The sequence below is a fragment of the Pseudopodoces humilis genome, chromosome 3 (genome assembly GCF_049639895.1).
Source record: "Pseudopodoces humilis isolate 2021_Gansu_Grassland_sample_001 chromosome 3, ASM4963989v1, whole genome shotgun sequence".
In the NCBI taxonomy this organism is placed as follows: domain Eukaryota; kingdom Metazoa; phylum Chordata; class Aves; order Passeriformes; family Paridae; genus Pseudopodoces; species Pseudopodoces humilis.
The window spans coordinates 108,869,928-108,893,934 of NC_142202.1; the positions used below are offsets into that span (position 1 = coordinate 108,869,928).

General features: G+C 42.7%; 1 protein-coding gene across 3 annotated transcripts in view; it reads right to left on the reverse strand.

Annotated features, from left to right (window-relative positions):
- RUNX2 (RUNX family transcription factor 2) overlaps positions 1-24,007 on the reverse strand; it is a 218,109-nt gene that overhangs the window by 97,135 nt on the left and 96,967 nt on the right. For 2 of the 3 annotated variants that reach the window (XM_088052743.1, XM_088052742.1), the window contains one exon: positions 7,349-7,522. The exons of the other annotated variant lie outside the window; for it this stretch is intronic. In XM_088052743.1, coding sequence (XP_087908869.1) covers positions 7,349-7,522 — 174 coding nt within the window. The remainder of the gene's footprint in view (positions 1-7,348; positions 7,523-24,007) is intronic. 3 annotated transcript variants of the gene reach the window in all.

The following is a 24,007-nucleotide window of genomic DNA, read 5'->3' on the forward strand; positions in this document are numbered from 1 at the left end:
TATATATATATATATAAAAAAAACAATCTTCCAATTTAATTTTAAGAGGATTTTCCTGGAGTTTGTAATTTATATTAGAGCTAACTAATATAAATGGTTAACATAAACTTTTCAGAAATCCAAAGGACACTTGATCATTAAATGTAATGAACTTCTTTGTTTTAACAATTTCGAAACCAGGGTTGTATAGATTGGCACAGGTTCAAATCTGACTGACTGCTCATTGTTACATCTGATATTGACATATTTCTCTGCCTCATTCCACTACAATAATTCACCATACAGTCAATGGTAAATGATCTTCAAGTGGGAACAGAAAGCCTAGGCTTGCTGGAAAAACAATCTTAAAATTAATAGTGTGTTAGGACCACAATCTCACATCCAAGATCCTTCCAACTCCAAGATCTTGGGTCAATCTCTGCTTCTGAATCAATAACAGGGCCCCTAAAGTTTTGGGTTTATGTCAGCTCCAATGCTAGGAGGAAATAACATAGCAGGTAAAGGCTGGGAAAAAAAATCATAGTAGGGATGTTTTTACATCATTTAGGCCTAAGAAGGTGGAAAACTCAGAAAAAAAGGTGCCTTTCTGGAGGCTCATGCCACTCCTGGTAGTGTAATCCTCATGGCACAAGAACTTCTTGAGCATCTCTGGCACTCTCATCACTTTGAACAGCCATGCTAGACTTGGTTTTGCACTTAACACCCTTAATCCAGCAACTGTGAATGTCTGTGTGGATGCAAGAATGATGAATAGCAAAAGGTGGTCTTTCAAAGGCTCATGTGGTATTTCAAAACAGCATCTCATACTGCACTGCCAGAAGAAGCATATGGGGCTGGATGGACCATCACTTGACTCCAAAACATATCATACAGTCTTTCAACATCTACCTCAAATATATCAGTCTTCCCAGAGAACAGGGAATAATGAAGAGGAAAATCTAACCAAATTGAACGTTAGATGATCCATCAGAGCTCAGTGACTGAGGAGGAGGTCACAGTACCACAGGCCAGAGGGTTACTGTGATTCCTCCACACCAAGGCATGGCTGAGGTCACGGTCGAGGCAGGGTGGGAAATACTGCCCTGGGGCTGACTGGCTCAAGGTATCTTTGACCCGTTAGGAAACTGGAAAGTGAAAATACAAGTTTCACCAGATCCCAGAGCAAATGCCCTAAAGCCAACCCTTGCTGCCTGATGGCGGTCAAGGTTTGCATGGACGTGAGAGAAGAGAGTGGTGAAACACCATCGCCTTGCCAAGTCAAAGGTGACGTGTGAGCCCACAGGGCAAACATCACTGCTCAGCAGCATTGCCCAATTCAGTGAAAAATTCCACAAGGCAGAGCCCAAGGCTGCCCCAGATAGTCCCTGAAGATGGACAGGCAGCTCATGTGGCACCCTCTGGTTCACATGGAGATGGTCCCTGCAATGGTGTTGGAGCAGTGACTTTGGCCACTGAAGCCCATCAGACAATCTCTTCTAGTCCCACACACCATCAAACCGTCTGAGGTAAGGAGGGTGTTGGGGGCACCATAAGATGTGCCAGCTGTCACAACAGCACTTCCAGGGCAGATCCACACAGATCCACGTGTGAGGCAAACACAAGACCCTTAAGAAGGTCACCTCCTCCTTTCACTGGCCTAGAAGAGGTGGGATGACTGTTTAACACATACTATTGGGGAAGAAGCTATGAGGTGATCTGTGAGAGGTTTTCCTTGGCCTCCTACACCACAGGCCAGCTTCCCTACTGTCTCTGGCTGGTGGGCTTCCACATGCCCACACGATCCCTGCAAACCAGGGACTTTGCACCATCACCCAAAGCACCACGTGCTCTGCAGGCACAGCACATCTCCCCACCACAAAAAGACAGAACAGAAGGCAAACCTTAAAGCTCTGAGGAAGAGTGCATAGGGATTCCTCCCTAAAGGAATCCCTTCAAAACAAGAAAAAATACTTAATATAAAAATAAAATGAACTTTCTAGGAGAAAGCCACCCACATTCCCATATGGCAGCCATGGGGAAGGGCTAACAGAGCATTCAACAGCAGTGAAGGAGCCAGAGGGCCACTCTGAGCTGGCATTTACACTCGAAAACTTTGGAGTGATTACTAAGAGCAGTCCTCCTTTTGTAAACATTTCTGTTCTGCCTGCGTGGGTGTGAGGGGAAGTGCGGCTCTCAACGTATTCCTTCACAGCAGGGCATATTGTGGGTATGCTGAGACAGCCTGGGCACAGTTCAGCTGAAACAAATCAGCGGGGCGAGGCCTAAACTAATGCACAAACAGCTCCATCCTGTTTTCACTTCCAGGTGAACCTCCACAAAGCAAGAAATATTGACTATTGCGTATTGTTTTGTGTCTAGGTTTTGCTGTCACATTTATAGTCATGGGACACAGACAGGGTTCCTGACCTTTGTTGTCTCTGACTGACTTCATCAAATGGTCGGTGGATATTGATGCTTAATGGACAATAAGAGTCTTTAAAAATTAGTCCAAGAGTAGATGCACCACATAAGACAAAAATTATAAAGGAAAGAATGAAAAAGCCCTAGTGACCCATTCTCCCACCAGTGACATTGGCTTTCCAGTATCACAACTTCTTTTCTTCCAACAGAAATCATCATAGGGTCATACAACAGTTTGGGTTGGAAGGAACCTTGAAGATCATCTAGTTCCACCCCCCTGACATGGGGAGGGACACCTTCCATGTTCTGAAGTGTCAATGGAGAGAAGAAAAAACCTGCAAAAATCCCTCAAGAACAAGTTTTTCCACTACTTTGGCACTGAGGTGTGAAGCACACTGATTTTCTATAAGAAAAAATAAAACAGTCCCCCTTTTTCTAAGCTGAGTTACATGAGGAGAGCATGCTCACAGGCTGGCAGCTCCTCGGTCTACTGTCTATAATACCCAGACATCACATGCATCACACTCTCATTTAAACCCAGCCATCAGCTCTAGCTCTGGCTGCTGCTGGTTGGATTAGTGCTACTGCCAATAGTAAAAAACAAGCTGTCTGGAGCTATCTCTGGTAAACACTTAGAGAAAATATCCTCACTTCTGATCTTAACAAAGCCAAGATGACTTTCTGCATGAGTAACCCAACTATTGTTGTAACACTAACCCCCTCAGCAAAACAACAACAGCAAAACACAATCTTCTTCTCTTCTCTAACTCTTTCTTACGCATCTTTAAAAGCCCAGGGCTTCATCTGAATTGCCCAGTTCAATCAACAAAGTCAAATCCAGTGGAGTAACACCCCAATGTACAGAAAAGTAATTGATACCAGATTTTGGCCTGAAGAACCTCTAAATCCATTTCTCCTCCCACCCCTCCAAGAGTTACATTTTTGAAATGAAAAAAAAAAAGATAAACTCAATGATTCATGCCAGTGGGCAGCTAAGTTTTAAAAGGGGGGGTAGAGGGAAATAAAGTTAAACGAATAATAAGAGGGGCACAAGCTTTATGAAATGAAGGTCCACAGTGGCAATTTGCCAGTCAACCAGAGGATGCAATCAATTTGCACAAAATACAGCAGGCTGCAGATTCAGCTTGCACTGTCCCTGAAATCAGTCCCTGTCTGCCAGTGAAGATGTATCCCCTTGCTACCTTCCTCTTAAGCCAGCTCTGAAGACTTTAAATCTGCTGAAAAAATGATGAGAAATGGAAGCATAACATCCCTGAAGTGCATGGAGAAGGGGAAGAGGAAAAGGAAAAAAGTGAAGGTTTCACAGGACTTGCCTTTGAGGGCTGTTATTTCAGTGATGAAAGTCACAGGTTGCCTATAGATCAGCCAGTGCCACAGTGGTGATGGAGCATGAAACCTCACTTAACTCCCACTTTGCTGTCCCTGCAGCCCAGCTGATGGGGTCCTCACACTGACCACATTCCTGCCATTACACCCATGGCTTTTCCTGGCCTACAGAAGCTAATCCTCATCAGTTGCATCTTAAAAAAACCCCAAGTTTTCCTCATCTCATACTGGAACACTGATGCAACAGCTCAGTGTCTGAACGGGAATGTAATCGGATACGTGAGCAAGTTGCACGAGCCCGTTAGGGAAAGGAGAAAAAAATAAAAGAGCAAATATACCAGTGACCAAATGTGAATGGACAGGATTCCTGATTTACGGGCAGCAAGCAGGGTTCAAATTGGATCTGCACTGCCTCAGCAAAGGCAGCTGCTTATTGGACCATTTGTTTTTTAATCACCCTTCGATGTAGCTTTTGCTGAATCCTAGTTAAAATGCCATGTTGAATAAGGGCAACTCTGTGCCGTGTCCTGCCACAGCCCAGTCCTGTGGTAGGTTAAGGACTGTGCTGTGATTTGTACAACCTGTACTCTGATACTCCAGGAAAATAAACACAACCTAGGCAGAGAAAAGAAATATAAGAGTGAACCCTAAAGTGCTGAGTTCTTTCAGACTCACGTGTGGGTGAGCCAGGCTTTAAATAATATGTCTGTTTAATCATGCAATAGCTATGCAAGGCCTCAAGTGGAACGAAGCAAAATGTTTATATACTTACTAGCAATAATATGGATTTTAGGTACGAAACCAGTATTTACTGTTCCAGTTATTAGAAATTTATTATTTCCCCTAAATAATAACTAGGTAAAGAGATAATGAAACCATGGTATTTCTAAAGGAATGCTTAGTTAATTCTAATAAAGGTAATTTAAAAATCCTGATTTTCAGACAGAAGGGTCTATTCCCTTTTTAACGTATACCCAAGGCAGTGCTTATGTTAAGAAGCCAGTGGCATTCCACTACAACAAGGAAACTGGTGTTGAAGGACAGCTCAAGCACCTCACTCCCTATCACCACACTGAGCAGGGGGATGTTCAGCTATTTCCCACCCAACACCCGATCAAAGGGTTCCTCGTCCATGACATCACTTTTATCTGTCCTTGACATGGTTTGTACACCAAAGAGTACCCATTCATCCCACAAGAAGGAACCCAGAATAGGGACAGATTGCCAAAAAGCATCCCAGTACTTTGGTGGAGCATCAGAGCATGTTGAGCTTTACGGATTACAGTCAAGGTCCCAAAGAGCACCCAAAAACCTGGTGGAAAGCCACTGCAATTACCAGAGCTTGCACCCATGTAACATGCTCATACCAATCACCTAATTAAATAGGATGGCCACCAGAGAGCAAATGGAGAGCTGGCTGTTGGACTTTTCAAAACTGAGGGGGCAAGAGTGGGAAACAACATTAGAAATACTGTATTAGACCACTTATTCACTACAGAGTCCTCACCATTTTGAGGAAGATGAGAGCAATTTGGATTCTAATGTATCCTATAACCTTGAATTTGTCCAACAATAAAAGCACATAATCTACAAGAGATGGGAAATCCAGCCTGCATCCCTCAGCTCAGCTCACTTCCCTCTGCCCTAACAGCACCACATCTTCCCTCTCTTGACGAAGTCTCAGCTGGTGCTTTGAACTGCTGCCTTAAATTTACAGAGAACGCAGGGAATGCCACACAGCTTTGTTTCCAGTCAGGCTTATTGAAAGCTCATCTGAAGTTTTCATCTCCCAGATCTGTAAATGCTGCTGCTGCCTCATAACGAGGCAGAGAAGTAGTCTATTAATCAAAGCCAGCAGAACATTTTCTACAGGAGGCATTTATGTGAAGGAGAGCAGCATATGAGGTTACACTTAGTTAGGAAGAAAATTACAAGGGGATCTCAGTTCTTGTGCTTCAGGGCATAAGCTGATCACCAGATGGGGTCAGGAAGAATTTCACCCTCTTTCGTTCATAGATATAGTATTGCACAATAGGTAAATTATGGAGGCACAAGGAAGAAGGAAAAAAAAAATGCTTATAGCCTGGATTTCTTGGGAACTATGTCTACAAACATTGCCAGACAGAAGACTAGGTTAGAAAAAAATGCTGTGTTTTAGTTCAGCAGTTCTTACCAGAAAATTATATGCACAAGAGCCCTGACTTCACATGTCCAATGAACAAAACATGAAGCCTAGCCAAAAAAACCTGCTCTGGGAAGCTGGGGGGCAGCAGGTAGCATGTAATGGGTACAATCAACGCATTTAATATATTATAAACATTTTACACTACTTAAAGCTAGATTTCTAGATCTAGGAGAACTTCGCCACAGCTCATGGGAACAGTTTTTTTGTTGAAATTCCTTGAACACTTTGGGTTCAAATTAACTCACTTCTCTTTCTTACTGCAAATTAATAAACCAGTTGAACTTAAAAAAAGAAGGAAAAGAAAGAAGAAGAAAGCCACAACACTTTGTTAAAACCACTGAGTTTCAGCTGGTATCATGTCAAAACCACTTGAAACATGAAACTAGAGATCTTCCTAGGTTGACTCAAAGATTATGTCTATACTAGGAGTGCTTTACCAGGAAAAGAATGCTGGTGTATAATGATGGCAAAGGACTCTGCTGTGGATGCAACTGTAGCAGCAGAAGTGAGTATTAAATAGGTCTAGGGAATTGAGCCAAGAGCTTTGTTGACAGACTTGCATCTAGATGAAGTTCTTCAACAATTCTAACAATTGGTTCAGGGGTAACACCTCTTTACATCCTGGATAGACTCGAACATGTCAGCACAAATTTAGAATCTAGAAATGCCCAAAGTTAGATAGAAGTTGTTTTGAAACTCTTTTGAAAAATTAACGAGCTCTGACTTTAGAAAAAACAACTTTGGTTTATTTTGTAGGCTTCAGTTTTGCTGCAAACTTCTGGCATAGTTGCAGTTAAACATCTTATTTCAGCTTTCTAATGTGTGACACATGGTGGGTGCTTTATGATTTCTCTCAGCACAATGAAATCTGTCTCTCAGCATGCAATCATAAATGTTGCATACAACCCTCACGAGCAACCTTTGGAGATTTCTCCATAACCCATTTCGTTTATTGTAACCATGGTCAGCACTGGTGGTAGAAGGGAACCACCATGTGAGAAGATTGTATTATTATTCTGATAAAAAGACCATTAAGTGCTGGCTGCTTTCCTTAACATGAGTGCAAAATAACAAGGCTGAATAAAAATGTTCATTCTATTGTATACTAAAGGTACTGTTGCAACATGGAGAAGGCAGAGCAATGTGGCAGTTAGAATTTCACCAGATCCCTACTCAAATGACCTGGATTGACTATTTTAGATTTATGGTAAAAAGATATTAAAAAAAAAAAAAAAAGGAAAAAGAAAAGACATTTTCAGCTTCAAGCACTATAGAAAAATCTACTTCCCACCTAGCTTTGCTTGGAGAACATCCCCCACTCCGTAACAGCCTCTTTGACTGCAGCTGAGACACAAATATCCATAAGCAATTACTACCAATGCCTGTGCAAGTCAAACCTATGGTTCTGTCTCTTACCTGTAATCTGACTCTGTCCTTGTGGATTAAAAGGACTTGGTGCAGAGTTCAGAGAGGGCCGTGGGCTCTGGGTCGGGACCCCTACTCTCATACTGGGATGAGGAATGCGCCCTAAATCACTGAGGCGTTCAGAGAACAAACTAGGTTTAGAGTCATCAAGCTTCTGTCTGTGCCCTGGAAACAGCAAATCATAAAATAAAAGCGTTAATAACAAGATTTAGTAATTTAACACACCCCAAAAAAAAACCCCAAAATGGTCTCTAAGGACCTGTTATTAGATTTAATGGATTTACAGGTATCTCAGCTACCCCCAATACCACAGAGACATTGTGAAGGGGTTGTGTTTTGGTCATGGTTGTGCTGGTGAAAGCCTTGTGAAGCACGGCTGTGCCCATACACGTGTAGCATGTTACAATTTGGATCAAAATAAGCACTTATCAGGACACCCACACAAGTTTTTTTTTTCCTTTTTTTTTCTTTTTTTTTTCCTGCTTTAACTACCCAATGTAATTAAAGAGGCAAACTTTCCCTTCGAAAAGCAGCCTCATACGTACATACAACTTATCATCTGGGACAATTACTCCATGCCTGGTTTATATGTTGTGGATTTGTGCTAAGAAAATCTAAAAAAATGCAAGCTTTTCTTCTCCTTTTTTTTTTTTTTTTCTTTAACTCTGTTATAGTTACTCATTAGCTTTCATTCCTCTGGGAGATTTTCCAAAAAGTAATTAGTCCCTGTCAGTTGAGAAGAGCAGTATCCAAGGAAAACCTCCAAGGCTGCAGGCCAGGATTGGGTCCTACACACCCTTGCATGGTCAGCCTTCCTCAGTGCCCGTACTGCACTCACCCTAAACAGGACAGCTGCCTCTGGATACACTTGGAACACTCATTTAGGGGTGTTTTGCTGTCAAAATATGAAGGGGCAAAATAGCAAAAGTACTGGGATGCCCCCAATGGTCCTGCTCATGTTGTCATTTAGATGTTTCATAAGCAAGAGCTTTGCTTCTCTAATGACTGCATTTTTGCTCCTAGGTTTAATTTCTTTCTGAAGGATGGTTCTTTTCCAATGGTGCCTCCAACTGTGAGGTGCAGAAGGTGTTATTTCTGTCATTCAGCACACAGAGAAACAGGCATGCATGGAGATTAAGGACAGGACTAATTTTACTTAACTTCAGCCATTCATAAATCAGGCATCTAGTCTAAACTCTTCTAATGTAGACTTCCTCTTCAGTTAATGGAAAGAAATAGCTACTTCCAGAGGGCAATTAATCTCATTTGTCTCTGACACTCGCCTTAAAATGGCATGATTCACCTCCTGAATTTGCTTTCTCTTCCTTCTCTGATCAGAGAGGGAGCACACATGACTGGTTTAATTAGACACCCTTGCCATTAGTCAATGTTAAATGGAATGAAGCTTACCCTAAGTTACAGATCAAGGTCACGCAAAAAGCTTCTGGCAGAGCTAAAAGGGGGGCCCAGACCCCTTGATTTCAACCCAGAACCACATCTGCCTCCACCCCTATAAGCAGTTCTGGGGCACTGGCACAAGCAATAACTGGGGGGGGGGAAATATTTTAATGCTTTTAAAAATTGTAAGGGTCCCTGGTAGGGTTTGGCTTGAAGACTTCCAAATAATCACCAGTGGCTTGAGATAATCTGTGTTGTCCCTCAGCAGTATGAATGTAGCCATCTGTCTGGAGTCTAAAAGAATTCAGCTCTGCAGTCATGGGAAGATTTTCCTATCTATCTTTGGGCCATAGAATCCATTCCAATACTGTTTAATTCATTTTAGAAGCAGAAATGAGGCCACTGAATCTTGAGATTGAGCTATCATGCTACCAGTGCTAGAAAAGGTGCTTTATAATAGTAATTCTCACCACAGTCCTGAGATGGTTCACACCACCTAATTGATACCACAGTGCCATCATGACACAGAGGCAATGCAATATCCAAACTAAATAAATTCAAACTGGATTCAGAGAAATCATAGCTCTGCACAGAGAAGGATTCAGGTGGGAGATGAGAGAAAAGTTGATGGGATTTAACTTTGGAGAAACTTCTCTAGCAATTTAAAAAAATTAATTAGTTGACCCATAATTTGGTACTTTGAAGTCTGGGTTTTCTCCCCCATAATGAGTCAGTCTAAAAGCACAGGGTAGGTGGGAGACTTCTCATTAGGGAGAAAGTGCTGCTCCATGTTAGAGCTGCCATGAGTGCCTACTCCTCTCTTCAGAAAGTATCAACCACTTTAAATAGGGAATGATTTTTGGTGGGCTTGTTAAAACTCCACAACAGCAGCGTGATTAACAGGGCTACATCCAAGCTCTAGCCTTCAGCACTATATTCCAAATCCATTTAAACTAAGATTTGTACAAGTTGGATGCTGATAAATCTGAAGAAATTGCTTTCACATACACATGCAAACAGTATTCTCTTGGGATTTCTCCCTCTTCTTTTCCTTCATAATTTTTATGTATTTGCTTTTCCCTTTGCCAGTCATATTTTCCACTCTGTTTTTTAGACTTCTACTTTCTCCCCTTTTCTCTTCTGTTCATTCCTGACCATGCTTTGGCAAATTGAGCAACCTGGGATAGTGGAAGGTGTCCCTGCCCATGGCAGGGGGTTGGAACAAGATGATCTTTAAGTCCCCCTTTCAACCTATACCATTCTGGGATTCTGTGAAATCTCAAAATAAGGCAAATGTGTCAGCCCCATCTCCAGTCTCACACACCAGAGCTGATTTTAGCTGGGAATGAATTCACTCCCAAAGTGAATTTTATTTAGGATTTCTGTAGAAAAAATGCTGTGCTATGTTCATGTAGTGACCTTTTAACTAAAGAACCACTAACAAACTGGTGCATAATCTATTTCAACGGTCCTCAGGTAACTCGATAAATAATTTATTACACAGGTCACCACCACTCCTGCACTAACCTGTGCCAGATAACCCCCAGCCTTGTTTCCATCACATTCTGTTTGATCATACATAGCTTTGTTAGATGAGAGTTTATACTTAATTATGTGCATTATAGCAGAGCTCTGGATAACAGAGCAGGGAAAAAAAAAAAAAATGAAAGAAGGGAACATACAGGACAAAGGAAATACAGGAACAACAAAAAATATTTCCACATCTGGTTGAATTGAAATGATCTATAGATGTGTGGGTTTGGGTGTTGCCACTTCCCCCCCACCCGCCCAAAAAAAAATAAAAATAAAAGAGTAAGGAAGAGAGAGCTCTATGCACATCTGGAAGACCCCAGGCATCAATGGAACTGCAAGTCCCCAGAAACCAGCAAGGGGCCAAAGGCAGCCTTGCCTTCCCCTTCTGGACATTTAAAATTTAGGGTTGCAACACGGAGTCATGTTGTGACAAAGGGATCCACAGAAGGATCCGCAGTCCCCGAGTGAAATATCCCAGGGAGACGAGATGACATTGCAGCTTTGCACGTTATGGGTTACCCTGCTTTGATAAAGGCTGAGACGTGCTCACACTGAAAGTAAGCAGGAAACTCAACAAAACCTTTTTATTCAGGAGGTGCTCACAAAGGCGTGTGGGCAACTTAAATAAATGTTCTGCCTTGATTTCTGTGTGGGGAAAAAAAAATCCTGTTAAGTATGGAGGAGCCATGAGGTATGGACTGAAAACTCTTTAAAAAGACTTCGGAGTAGCACATAAGCAGCAATGAAATATGTGATACATGTTTAAAACTCATTCCACAAGCTGCTTTTCATCTCTCATTGATATATGTGTCCGTTGACAGAGAAATTCCTGATCCCAGGGGAGTGTGCTAAGAAAAGCTGTATTCCTCAGTCTCAGTACTGAGGCGTAATTTTATTTCAGGAAAAAAGATTAGGGTAGCAAGTACCCTGATATAGCTGAGGGAGAATCCATGATCTGCTGCAGCACTGAGTACATGAAAAAGCAATATAAAAGCTATGTGAAGAGCAGAATAAAACAGTGTAACAGCTACCCCAATACCTCTAACACTGCATTTAGTGCTCGTTGCTCTGTGGCAAAGATGAGTTTGTAGAATGGATTTGGCTTGGAGGGAAAAAAAATGGTTGTGGACATTAGCAGTCTTGGATGTAAAATATTGTCAAAAATAAATGAAAGCTGACACATGAGTCTCTGACTAAGGATGGGACCCAGTGGCCACTGGAAAAGATCAGGTTACAGGTGAGGAGATGGGAAAGAGATGAGAAAAACTTAGAGTTCACAGTCAAGAGCTAAACAAGCTGTTCTGATTTGTCTGCTGGCACAATACAAAACATGCTGGATATCAGAAATCCAGTGTTTGCTCCAAAATAACAAGAAATATTCTGATCTTTCACTGCTACTCAGCTGTTTCAAGCCAAACACCGACCTGAGTATAAGTTTCTGGAAACAGAAACATTGGCATTAATCCTCTCCAGTGTCAATTTTGGCCATTTTACATGAATCAAACCAGAAATCAGTGCTATAAGGTCAGTGAAAACTGCAGCCAGCCTGTGCTGCTGCTTCTGCTTGCCAGCCCAGCACAGCCTCAGAACATGTTTGTGTGGCCCATGGAAGCTGATGTTCAATTATCACATCCCAGGCATGGCAGAAGATGTGAGGAGCCTTCATCTCCAGCTTAATCATTTCAGTTTAAGCTAAGCAAAGGGCTGTCTCCCAGATCAAAGCAAGGCAATCTCGAGTCTGCTGGATGTGGTAACTGGAAAGGGACGTGAGCTCGTCTCTCATCACTGAACTTCCACTGCTCTGCTGGAGAAGGCAAGATGTAAATTGGACTGTGGAAGAGGCTGACTTGCAGAATGTAAATGTGGTGTTGATGCTTGAAGATTTTTACCTCCTCAGGGAGGAGGGGTGTGCGTTTTTATCTTTCAGCTTGTGGGTGTGGAACTGAAAACTAATCAGATTATGCTACACGTGGCCTTGCCAGATGCTGACACTCAGGGACTCCCTTTCTTTGTACCGTGTACACCACCCACCAGCTTTTTTGTGTGGCTTTTTTTTTTCTCTGGTACCCAGGAGATCTGGTTACCAGATTTTCAGCAGATGCTTTTATCAGTCTCCACTGGGTTAGCTATTTTCAGTCATCACCCAGTTCTATCTTTTTCTGCTTTTGCCTTAACAAGAAGAAGAATCGTGGGAGTCAGGTGTCTCCATAAAAGAGCCAAGGGATGGCAGAAGGGTGATGGCAGTAAGAGCCTGGGCTCTCACCTGCTGGAGACACATTTTCTGGGACATCCCAAGCAGAATGGAGGGTGATGACCCTTTGTGAAATACCACCATGGCTTCTGTTTGCTCTATGTCATGAGTGCACTCAGCACCAGATAGTGAAGTTTGGAGTCATTCCATGGAGTGACTACAGCTGGAAAAGGCAGACAAAAATTCTTTGAACTCCAGGGCTAGTAACCAAGAATTTCTACAGCTCTGGGTGCAGTGAACCCACTGGAAAAGAGATTTTTCTTCAGGTTAAGGGGTGGAAGAAGGAAGAAGAATCACCTGTTTCATGACCTGTGAATTTTTAGTCTGTGCACCTCTGTCTCTTGACTCCAAGGGAAACACAACAGAGATCAAGAACCCAAGTTTTGATCATTCCCACTGCTCTCCAAAGGTGAAGTGCTTTAAAAAGGTAAAGAGTGGGCACATTTTTTCCTACTAACCCTATATGTCTTTGAGACAAGCTATCTGATTTTTTCTCTTTTAATGGAACACCAGCAGCATTCCACTGTACATTGTAGTGTGTACTCTTCTGCATGCACATTGTAGAAGACAATTTCACACTACAAAAAAAGACAAGCTGCCTGTCTTCTGAATTTCATCACAAATTCTCCTTAAATTCTCTTTGCAGGCCTACCTGCATTTCATCCTGTTTGGTTGTGTGGATCAGGGGTAACTGAAAGGTACTTATATGGGCTTGACTGAATTCAGCTACAGGCTGATAAAGCTGAAGTCAAGGGACCCACATTTATACCACAGTAAAGGAGTGGAGACCTGAGCCTAAGGCTTCCTAACAGCTGTTGTGGAGGGACTGAATAATGCTAAGCATTCAGCATGAAGCAAAAATATTCACTGTTCTGTTACAAATTTCAGACAATACTTTACTGCAGCAAGATGTCACTCCAAAGCAGTGTCAGTCTATGCACTGGAGGTAAAAGTAAGGGAGCCATAAACCAGAAGATTCACATCAGCTTTTTGCAAGGAAAAAAACTCTGAAGAAAGTCATGAGGGTCCCTCTTGTGTCCCTTGTCTTGTGACAAATTGTCACCCAGGGCTGGTTTCTCCCCACCAAATCCTACTGAATGCACCCAATCCAAAGTTCATGGAAAAAACCCCAAAACACAAGAGCCAAACAATTTTTGCCCAGGAAAGGAAAAAGTTTGGAACCCTTCCAGTCTCTTAGGTAAAGACACAATTATGAGAAGAAAAATATAATCCACCCAAGAGACATAATTACATAATTAGGCCATAGGCTGTGCATAGGAAAGGTTCTTATAGTTCATAAAACAAGGAGCTACATAGGTGCAGTAACTGTAGTTAATTCACTCAATGAAAAAAAAAACTAAAAAAAGTTTGTTTTTTAAATAGCTGAGGGCACCAGTTTGCATTAGACTGGGAGCTCATTCTCCTGACTGTACACAGAGCCCTGTTCGTGCCAACAGGAGTCACTCAGGCGCAGGCAGAAAACAAGCCCCTGTCTCTTTTTGTTCTTAAAAAAGGCATATTTTTTTACCCAAAGCAGCTAAGGCCTGTACCTGAAACTACTGCAGAGGAAAAGGAAATAAATAAAGACAACGAATGCACACTGTGGAGGGACTCAGCTCCTGTGAAACAGACCTAATGTGTATCCATTTGCCAAAATCCTAATGAGCCTGTCCTCCCTGACCCCTGCTCTGCAGACTACTGGTATGGATCCAAAAGGGCCAGATCCAGATCCTGAAAACCAGTGACATTATCCTCTTCCCAGAGCTATGGCTCCTACTCTGGGTGAGCAGAGGCAGAGGGAGTTTGGAACCTCAGCGCTGAGGCCAAGCCTGTGGAGCCTCTCTGGTGTCAATGTCATCTCCCCATTGATTTACTGGGAGCAAAGGAAATGTCCTCTCGGCCTGCCCAGCACAGGACAAAAAGAGTAGGCTGGAGGGAGGAAGGTGCAGGAAGGGTGAGAAGAAATGACCCATGGGGGTGTAACCTGTGTCCCTTTGTACCCGTGGGAATGACTTGAAAACTTTTGAGGATACAAAGTGCTTTCTGAAATTCAGCTGGGGGCCATGAAGAGCATGGACCCAGCTGAAAGGTAGACCCATAGGCCAGGGGTTTTCAGCAAACTGCAACAGCTGCAAAGCTGCAAAAACCTCCTGCTCATAGAATTTCTCTATACAGAGAGGTGAAAAATGCCTCCTTGGAGTGGGGCTCCAGGCTGCTTGTCTGGCAGCCGAGAGACTGATGGGGGCAGGTGGCAAGGGCCGAGCTGGCCAGGCATGCAAAGGGAAAGGTGTGTTAAAGCAGCAAAATTGTAATATTTAACTAATGAAACCAAAACGGTGCTTTGAGGAAAAGGACAGGCTGAACAGGAAAGGGTTTGAGTGCACTTGCTTTTGGACCAGCTCCCTCCTACCCTCCAACTCATCCCAGAGCTGCAGGACTCATGCAGCCCTCTGCTCTGACTCTGTACTGAGGTGAAGGAACGCGGTCTCTCCTTGCTGCAGTGGTGGGGTTGTTCCTTTCTCTTTTCTTTTTGAAAAACTTTTTGATTCTGATTAGGATTTTGAAGCTTGTTCTGCAAATTTGAGCAACATGCCATAGGATCATCAGCCCAAACAGGCCAGGTCAAGGAAGGAGCAGGTGGGATCCCCTTGCACCACGATGCTCTGCCTTCACCTTTATCCATCCTTGATGAACATAAAGGAATCTGTGTTCACGTGTGCCAGGAAACCAGCTAAACATTGCTGGCATGGCTGCTTGGAGACATTAAAGACAACTCATATAAACAGAGACTGTCACGCAAGTCTCGGTCCCTGCCCGAGTTCCCTTTGCATGCTGGTATCTGTTACACTCTCCCCCTCCTCCTCCCCCTTTTTTCATCAGAAGCGGGGATGAGGGAGAGCTAGGGCGGTCCCAAAAAGCTCAGGAGCTCCTCATTCTGATTTATCATCCTCATGAATGCAGCAAAATCTTTGAGGAGTAAGGTTCCCCCCTCCACCCCTGCCAAGAAGGTAGCTGTCCTGCAAATATCCCACAATTTCTGCTGCTTGTTTGCTGCAGCACCAGGCAGTAAAGATCATAGTGAAGAAGGGGGTAAAGGGGAGGAGAGAAAAAAAGTCTCCTTGAACTGGCTTCCCTCCAGCTGGCAGGAGGGGATGGTTTTTTTAAGGCTTGTGAAACCTGATTACTTTAAAAGAATGAGAAGGCGGGGGGGATGATGTAAACACAGCCATTAAAACAGACTTAAGGCGCTTAGTTTAAATCTAGTGTAGAGCTCTCGGATGCTGCACTGCTCTCTAGACATCAATAGGTGCATTTTCATTTCTGGTTTTGTTTTACACCCCCAAAACCAGGAGTGCACTGCACGCTGAACGCTGCGGTTACAGCATGAATTCAGGCATGGAAGACACAACAGTTAAGCAATAATGGATGGATGTGTGTGTTTGCTATCTTTCAACAGATTGTTTTGCTGTGTTAGAAAACTACTGTGTTTATATCCATGCAGCAGGTTTTAAGCAGACTGTTTAAACTTGAATAAAGCAGGATATTTCTAAAATAACCTTGCTAATACAATTCAGATGGCTAAAGAAACCTGAAAATGTGGTTAAAAAGCAAAAAAGTTGCTGTTTCAATCTACACTGGTGGGTAACATGATCTAAACTCTGAAAGAAAACAGTCTTTACAAGTTCAGCTTGAAGGATTATCTTGTGTATCAGCACCCTCTGTGGCAGAGTAGCATTTATCCACGTATCCACCCATGTTAATGCTGTTGCATAATTTACTACAGCCGTGATAGACAGATAATTGCTTTATCCACCCAAGTGTAATAAACGGAGTCTGCTATGTTAATCCTTGTGCTCTTATTGTCGGCAAATGCCAAGTAAGTGAGAGACACACACTGAAACTCTGTCCTGTCCTTCCAAAACTACTGGAGTTTACCCTCAGACCTGCTAAAGTGTTCTTACTGCATTCCACTCCCCTGCTTGCAGCGCCAAGTATTTTGAGTAGTATCAAGTTATTGTTATATAAAGGGCACCTACACTCAGGCTATATGGAGGCAGAAGCCAGGATATAGCAGCCTTTAGGAAAAAGAGAAAAAAATAAAAAAACAACCAACCACCCTCAAACATCTTTTCTTACTCAGTAAGTAAAACAGGCCAAGTATTTTCTGTTCCTGGGCATAGCACAGAAAGTAATTACCTGTCCTTCTAAAACTGGACATCTATTCAGTTTGTGTGGAGTCTGTCTGACTGTTGAAAAATGTCATTTAGCTGCTGGCCCATCAGTGTTTTCCACAAAAATCTATAAAGATTTTTTATTTTGAATGTCAAAAACAGGCGTATCCTTTAAAAGGTTTACAGATTCCTGGCGGCTCCATGAGCTTAGGTTTGTGGCATCAAATTTGTAATGACAGTTTGATGGATGCCTCCCTTTCTTCCTCCTGAAAGGTATAAGGAATTGGTGGTTTCCCAATAAAAATCTCACTTAACACTATTCTTTGCTCTTATTTTTACTTGCAAATGCATAAAATGTCTGGTGCTGCTGGCAATGAGTGGGTTTATGGGGCAACTTTCATGCTACATGGGACACTCAACTTTTTGTGTACTCAGAGCTCTTGCACAAGCACCTACATGATGTGCAAGCTGTGAGGAAGGACAGCCTTAAGCAGCACATAAACACTGCAGCTGGGCTTAAGAGAAGAAGCACTGGCCTGAAAATGTTGCCAACAATCCTGCAGGTGAGTTGCAGTTTTTAACCCTTGTTATGCTCTACCTTTCCCTGCCAATGCCAGCAGGGATATTTCTGGCTCAGGTGGAGGCTGAGATGGATGGACTTCTACTTTTAGGTTTTCAAGAGAAAAAAAAAAAAGGGTAGGTTTAGATTAAATATTAAGAAGAAATTCTTTACTGTGTGGGTGGTGAGATACTAGAAAAGGTTGCCCAGAGAAACTGTGGCTGCCCCAAGCCTCGAAGTGTTCAAAACCAGGTTGGATGGGGCTTGAGCAACTTTGTCAAGTGGAATGTGCTCCTGCCTGTGGCAGGGACTGTTGGAATGAGATTTTTTAAAGGTTTTTAAAGTCCTTTTGAACCAGAATCATTCTATGATTCTATGACAGAAAAGATAAAACACAGCCATAGAGGATGAATGGATGAGGGTTTGGTGTGACAAAGTTGCTCACTATCATTACTGATATTGAAATGGAAGGCATTTTACATATCTTCAGCCAATTAATAGTTGCTACTTCTTTTAATAACCTGGACGATGTGATACAAAGCACAGTTATAAAATCTTTAGATGACTTCCAGTAAGGTAGAATCTTCAGACTTGGAGAAATAGGTCAGAATTCAGAACGAACTTAGCAAGGAAGAGAAATTGTGCTTGCCATGTCATTAGTGAGATGACATGCAGTAAAAGTGCTTTGTGTTACACTTTGGAACAAAAAGGCAAATGCACCACAATGACAAACCTATTAACCAGCAGCACTGCAGAGCAGATCTGGGGGCGGAAGGGAGTAGCAAGTTCAATATGAGTCAATAATGGCATTCTGGTTTTTTTTCAAAAATATGAAGTAAATGCATTTCTGGGAAAGATTAATGGTCATGTTGCATACAAGACATAGAAGGTATCTATTACAGGCTGCTCAGAAGTGGTGAGACATCAGCTGGACTGCTTTATCCAGTGTGGGACACCACCCTCTAAGAAAGATGCAGACAGATGAGAGAGAATCCAGAGAAGAGCAACAGGAGCGATAACAGATTCAGAAAGCATGAGCAACATGGAAAAGTCGAAGGAAATACATTTTGTTTAGTCTAGAAAAGAGACGAGCAGGAAAGGACATGATAAGAGTAAAATGTTTTCTACAGAAAATGGTAATCGATTGATCTCTGTGTCAGCTGAGAACAGCACAAGAAAAAGCTGCCTTCAGCTGAGGTAGAAGATATTTAAGAGATTAATGTACAGTATTAGCAAACTCCTTTTTAAGTATAAAGGAAAAATAAAAACCCACAAACTCCAGACTTGGTAAGTAAGTGGAAGGCTCAGTACTGGAGGATTTAAAAATTTGGACAGATGTCAGTGATGATCTAAGTATATCTAATACATCCTCTGAGGAAAAATGGACTAGGTCGCCTGAGGTTTCTTTTAGCCCTACTGTTCTGGGCTGAGTGATTGTCTGTGCTTGGGGAAGTCACGTACACAATACTTTGAACATGAGTCCATGCAGTCAGCAGCTCCTGCTAACTGAGGGATGCTGCAAAGAGCTCAGGACCTTGAGCTGCCATGAAAGGGCACAGCAAAATGCAGGCAATGTCTGCTCAGCTATTTCTGACTACAGAGAACCCGTGGGGGTTTGGGAATGATGGTCTTAAACCCTCAGTTCCAGGGTTTCCTACAACTATAACTTCAGAATAATTATCATTTCTTTGCCTCACAGTGGACATTACATGATTGACTCCACCATTAATTTAGAGAGCAGGACTCTCAGTGTCCACTAGTTTTTGAGAAATATATAACCAAGTAAAACTCAAATTTCACATCCAGTTCTTGAGAGTATTCCTGAAATCCCCAGTGAAGGTCCAGATCCTAATCCATGATTTGTTTTGGTTGTTGCTTTCTTATTTGTGTGTCTGCTGGTTACTCAAAGAGAGATGGTCCCACAAAGAGTAGCCCTGGCCATTCTCTTGTTAAAACTTCTCTCCATGAGTGTGAAGACCGAGACACCAAAACAACAAATTTCTTGGGGGAAAACCCCAAACACTAAACCCAGAAGCAAAGGTTTTGGACAAGCTATGTCTTCTATGAGAGCATAGGGAACTCTTCAATGAAGTGGACTGTAAAATCCTGGGATTTTCCAACAAGGCAGCCTCATTATTTATGTTATTCTTCCTGAAAGTGCTTAATTCATAATTAGCTCTGTTGGGGTTTTGGGTTTTTTTTGGTGGAAAGGAAAGAGAAGCTCCTTTCTACTGTCAGCTACACAAACCCAAATCCCATCTTTACTACAGAAACTCCATCCCTGCATACATTAATCTCACACTAACCCCCCCTGAGCCCTAAGGACGGTTGCCTCTACCTGAGACCAGCTGTTTATTAGCACCATGCCCAAAAATCATGAGATGCACATTGCTGGCCAAAGTTCAGCCTGTCCTTATGGGCTCTGCAGGTTTCTAATTCAGTGCCACAGCCAGGTGTTCAACCTGCTCAGGGGTGATGACTCCTACAAAAGCCCCAGGAGGGACAGAGGGGAGGGAGGGGAGTGACACAACCGCATTTGGCCGCAAGGAATGTGAGATTTTTGTGAAGGGCTCTGGCAGGGGGCTGACCCTTCTGCCGACAGTTGTTAAAGTTTGTTTAGTGACGGGGAGCCTCCCATGAACTTAAAAACAATAGGAAAACAGAGTCCTGAAGAATAAATCTCGCCCCCTGCCCCGGTTGCCTGCGTGTTTGGCTACCAGAAGGTAACAAATCCCCAGGAATGCGGGCGGTGGGGGATGCGCCTGTGAGGCCGAGCTGGAGGGTGGCCAACACAAGCAGTGGGTGATGCCATTCACAGAGCGGAGAACACCGAGAGAAGCCTGGGAAAGGCTGCAGCTACTGCAGGAAAGATGTGCCCTGCTCCTGCAGGGAACTACTCAGGAGCTCATCCCACAGAAACCCCAAATACCTCTTCTACTGCTTCCAGCCATATCAGATTGAGGAGAAAGAGGGGGTCTCCTCAAAGCATGGAAGAGATCAGTCCAAGATGGACCTGGGTTTTATTTATGAATCCATGAGTCTCCCTTGCCCACACACCAGGAGAACTCAGAGGATATTAACTTTTGGTCATCAGACAGGACACAATATGATACAAGGAAACCACTGACCTGTCACAAGGCCCCTGACCTGCACAGTCCCCAACTGGATTTTTTAAAGAAGATTATAGTCCACAAGCTTTACTTTTACCGTGCTGTAACTACTTCATTTTTTCACTGATAAACAGGATTCTGCTTGGGCATGACTGAAAGGGGACTTTAGACAAGGGCCTAGAGTGATAGGACAAGAGAAAATAGCTTTAAACTGAAAGAGAGGAGAATTAAATTATATTTTAGGGTGAAATTCTTCCTTGTGAGGGTGGGGAGGCCCTGGCATAGGCTTCCCAGAGAAGCTGCGGCTGCCCCTGGATCCCTGGAAGTGTCCAAGGCCAGGTTGCATGAGGCTTGGAGCAACCTGGGATCATGGAAGGTGTCCCTGCCCATCGCAGGGGCTTGGAATAAGATGATCTTTAAGGTCCCTTCCAACCCAAACCATTCTGTGATTCTATGATGCTGTGGGTGAAATCCTCTGGAAAAAAGGGAAAATCTAGGAAACAACAGCTGAATGTGCCTAGTTATAAAAAAAAGAAGTTGTCCAAATGGGCAGCTGTGTAGTTCATAGCTTTCAAGGGGCACACAAGCATATACATACAACTGTATATGTACATATATATATACACACACGCATACACACACACACACACACATATGTATGTGTGTATATGTGTATGTGTATATGTATGTATAGATATATATGTATGTATGTGTATGTGTGTGTGAGTGTATATATATGTATATGTATATGTTCCAGCTTGGAAAGATGTTAAAACATACTGGATTATCACTGGCAGGTGTTTTGAATAATTTCTATTTTATTAATATTTTGGTGCGTCATTAAGTTTGGACGCCCACTACTGAGCACCAGTGGAAACCATCCCTGCAATGCAAGAGTGGCAAGTATATTTCATTCTGCTCTACTAAAGCAGGCAGAAATAACATTGAAGTACTTAAATTCTGGAAATACTCATTATCCCCATCCTATTAATAGCACCTCAATAGCTCATTCTATTTAAAGCAAGTTTCTTTCTTTGGCTTTTACTGTGCGGGTGGCAAATCCTTATTTAATTCAGAGGATAAAAATGTATGACCCTACAACTGGAAAAATGAGATTGTCTGGGGCCCAAGCCATCTGCCAGAGCCATGAACAGAGGCTTTGCCACCATCTTCAGTGGGAGACAGCCTGGCCTTAAAGACTTTACAGCTTGTACAGATTCAAATTTTAGTATTTGCTTTGATTTTAATGTCATATGACTCATTTTAAGGAATAATACAGCTGCTTCCACTGTAATGGTTACAGTTCTATGTCTGCAGGACCAAAACTTGATCCCTCAGTTATGGAATTTAGATACGAGCTCTCCAGTCTACATTTTAGCACCACTGTTTGCTTTTTTTACACAAAGAAAATAAGGCACATTCCAGCCATTGGATTAGAGGACAACACTTAGACAGGAGAGTTTCCTTCTTCTCTAAGTACAGCCCTGATCTAATTCCATCAAAGAATGATGGAAAATAGAACGCAAAGTGCTCTTCCCTTTTGTCCAAGAAAAGTAAAACGAGTAACCCTGGTGATGTTGAACAAGTTGGATATCTCCTAGTGGTGCCTTGCCTTGTTTTTTTTAATAAGCAAAATTCATCTGTCTTAACCAATTTAAATAAAGTAAAAAGGCAACAACAAAAAAGCGGGATGGAAAACTTTTTCCAGCTTCAACACAAACTCTGAGGAAGTCAAAGCTTAAAAAAAGAAAGTGATTTTTCTCACTAAAAGTCTGCAGAGAGCTCAGCACTATGAAAAAGGAAGAAATCTGGTTTTTAACTCTTCTCCAAGTAGAATGGATCATTCCTTGTCCTTTCACTCCAGCTTCCCACAAGGTCCATGGGATTATTCTCCTTTTGGCACCACAAGGGAGTTTGGCTGTCAGTGTCCCCATCCTTCACCAGTTTTGAAATTAAAATAAGTTATTCCTCCCTTAATAAAAGATTCCATGTTCTAACAGTCCCCTTGCATCAAAGGCCCAACATTAGGCTATTTCTAATGCCTGATGGATTTAGATGACCAATCTACTGCCAAGGGTATCTGCTGTCAAGTCTAACCCCCAGCAACAGGCATCATTTCTGACATGACGTTAGTTTAAAATTGCATGTCTTGTAATATACACTCCCTTCTCCATGATACTGATATTTCATGGCCAGGATTTGGACAGGATATCAATCCCTATCCTCACTCTCACCAGGTGTGGGGGTAACTTGCTTCCAGCACATCACTCAGTTTGAGACTGAAAAGTGTTTTTTCCTGTTTGGCTTTTCTGTGATAAAATTTCTTGATAAACATCTGAGAATGGCTGGTATTACTATTTGCTAACATTTTGGTAACGTTTCTTGCTTTCTTGTTGATTTGGGTATAAATCCTCACAAAAATAATAGATGCACACCATTACTGGTAAAATTAAAGTGAAGGCCATGGCTCATTCACTTGACAGTTAAGACAAATTAACTGCTACCAAACTCTGAGATTTTCACACCTTGGCCTCTACAGAAGCACGGAATCAACTCAGTTGGAAAAGACCTTTGAGATCATTGAGTCCAAACTATGACCTAGCACCACCTTGTCAACTAGATCATGGCACTCAGTGGCACATCCAATCTTTCCTTAAGCACCTTGAGTGATGGTGACTCCATCACCTCCCTGGACAGCCCATTCCAATGCCCAATCACCCGTTCTATGAAGAACTTCTTCCTAATGTCCAGCCTAAACCTCCCCTGGCACAGCTTAAGACCATGTCCTCTTGTCCTATTTCTGGTTGCCTGGGAGAAAAGACTGACTCCCAGCTGTCTGCAGGTTCCTGTCAGGGGGTTGTAGAGAGCAATAAGGTCCCCCTAAGCCTCCTTTTCTCCAGGCTGAGCCCTTTCAGCTCCCTCAGCTGCTCCTCACAGGACTTGTGCTCCAAGGTGAACTGTAATTAAAACCTGCCCTTTGCATTTCCCTTCACATGTGCATTAAGTGGCCTCATTTAAAGCCAAGAAACATCCTTTCCACTGGTTGTGGGCACTGAAAGTCCCATTGCCTATCCCAAATTTAAGCTCATTGTGACGGCATTTCTCAGTTATGCAGGTTTGCTGTGTACACGTGATGGCACATTCCTTCCATGGCTCTAATTTTGTTCCAAGGCAGCCCCAATTCCTTCTGCTCCAGAGAGGACGTGTGCCTGTATGCAAACAAACACACCAGCACCCTCATACGTGCTAAAAATGACATTTTTTTGTCTGCTCACAGGGAAAAAGAAGGATTAATTATGCACAAACATAACAACTTTCTCCAGCTCTGCCTAGAGATGTGAAAGAGAAGTGGCCCTGTACTCACGTCTCTTCTGAGAATTCTGCCATATGGTTTTAACAGAGGTTTATTTCCTGCAGCAAGAGAGGGCTGCAGATTCTCAATCCAACCAAAATAATTATGCAGACAATTTCACTCCATTACTTGCAGTGGAACCCAAGCTGTGTGGTCCTCACATGCTTGCTGACACCTTTAAAGAGACATTAAACCATTTTTACATAAAATTCCCTTAATGGGTGGGATGTAGGATGAATTTCCTGAAAGATTAGCACCTGTCATGTTGCATAAGG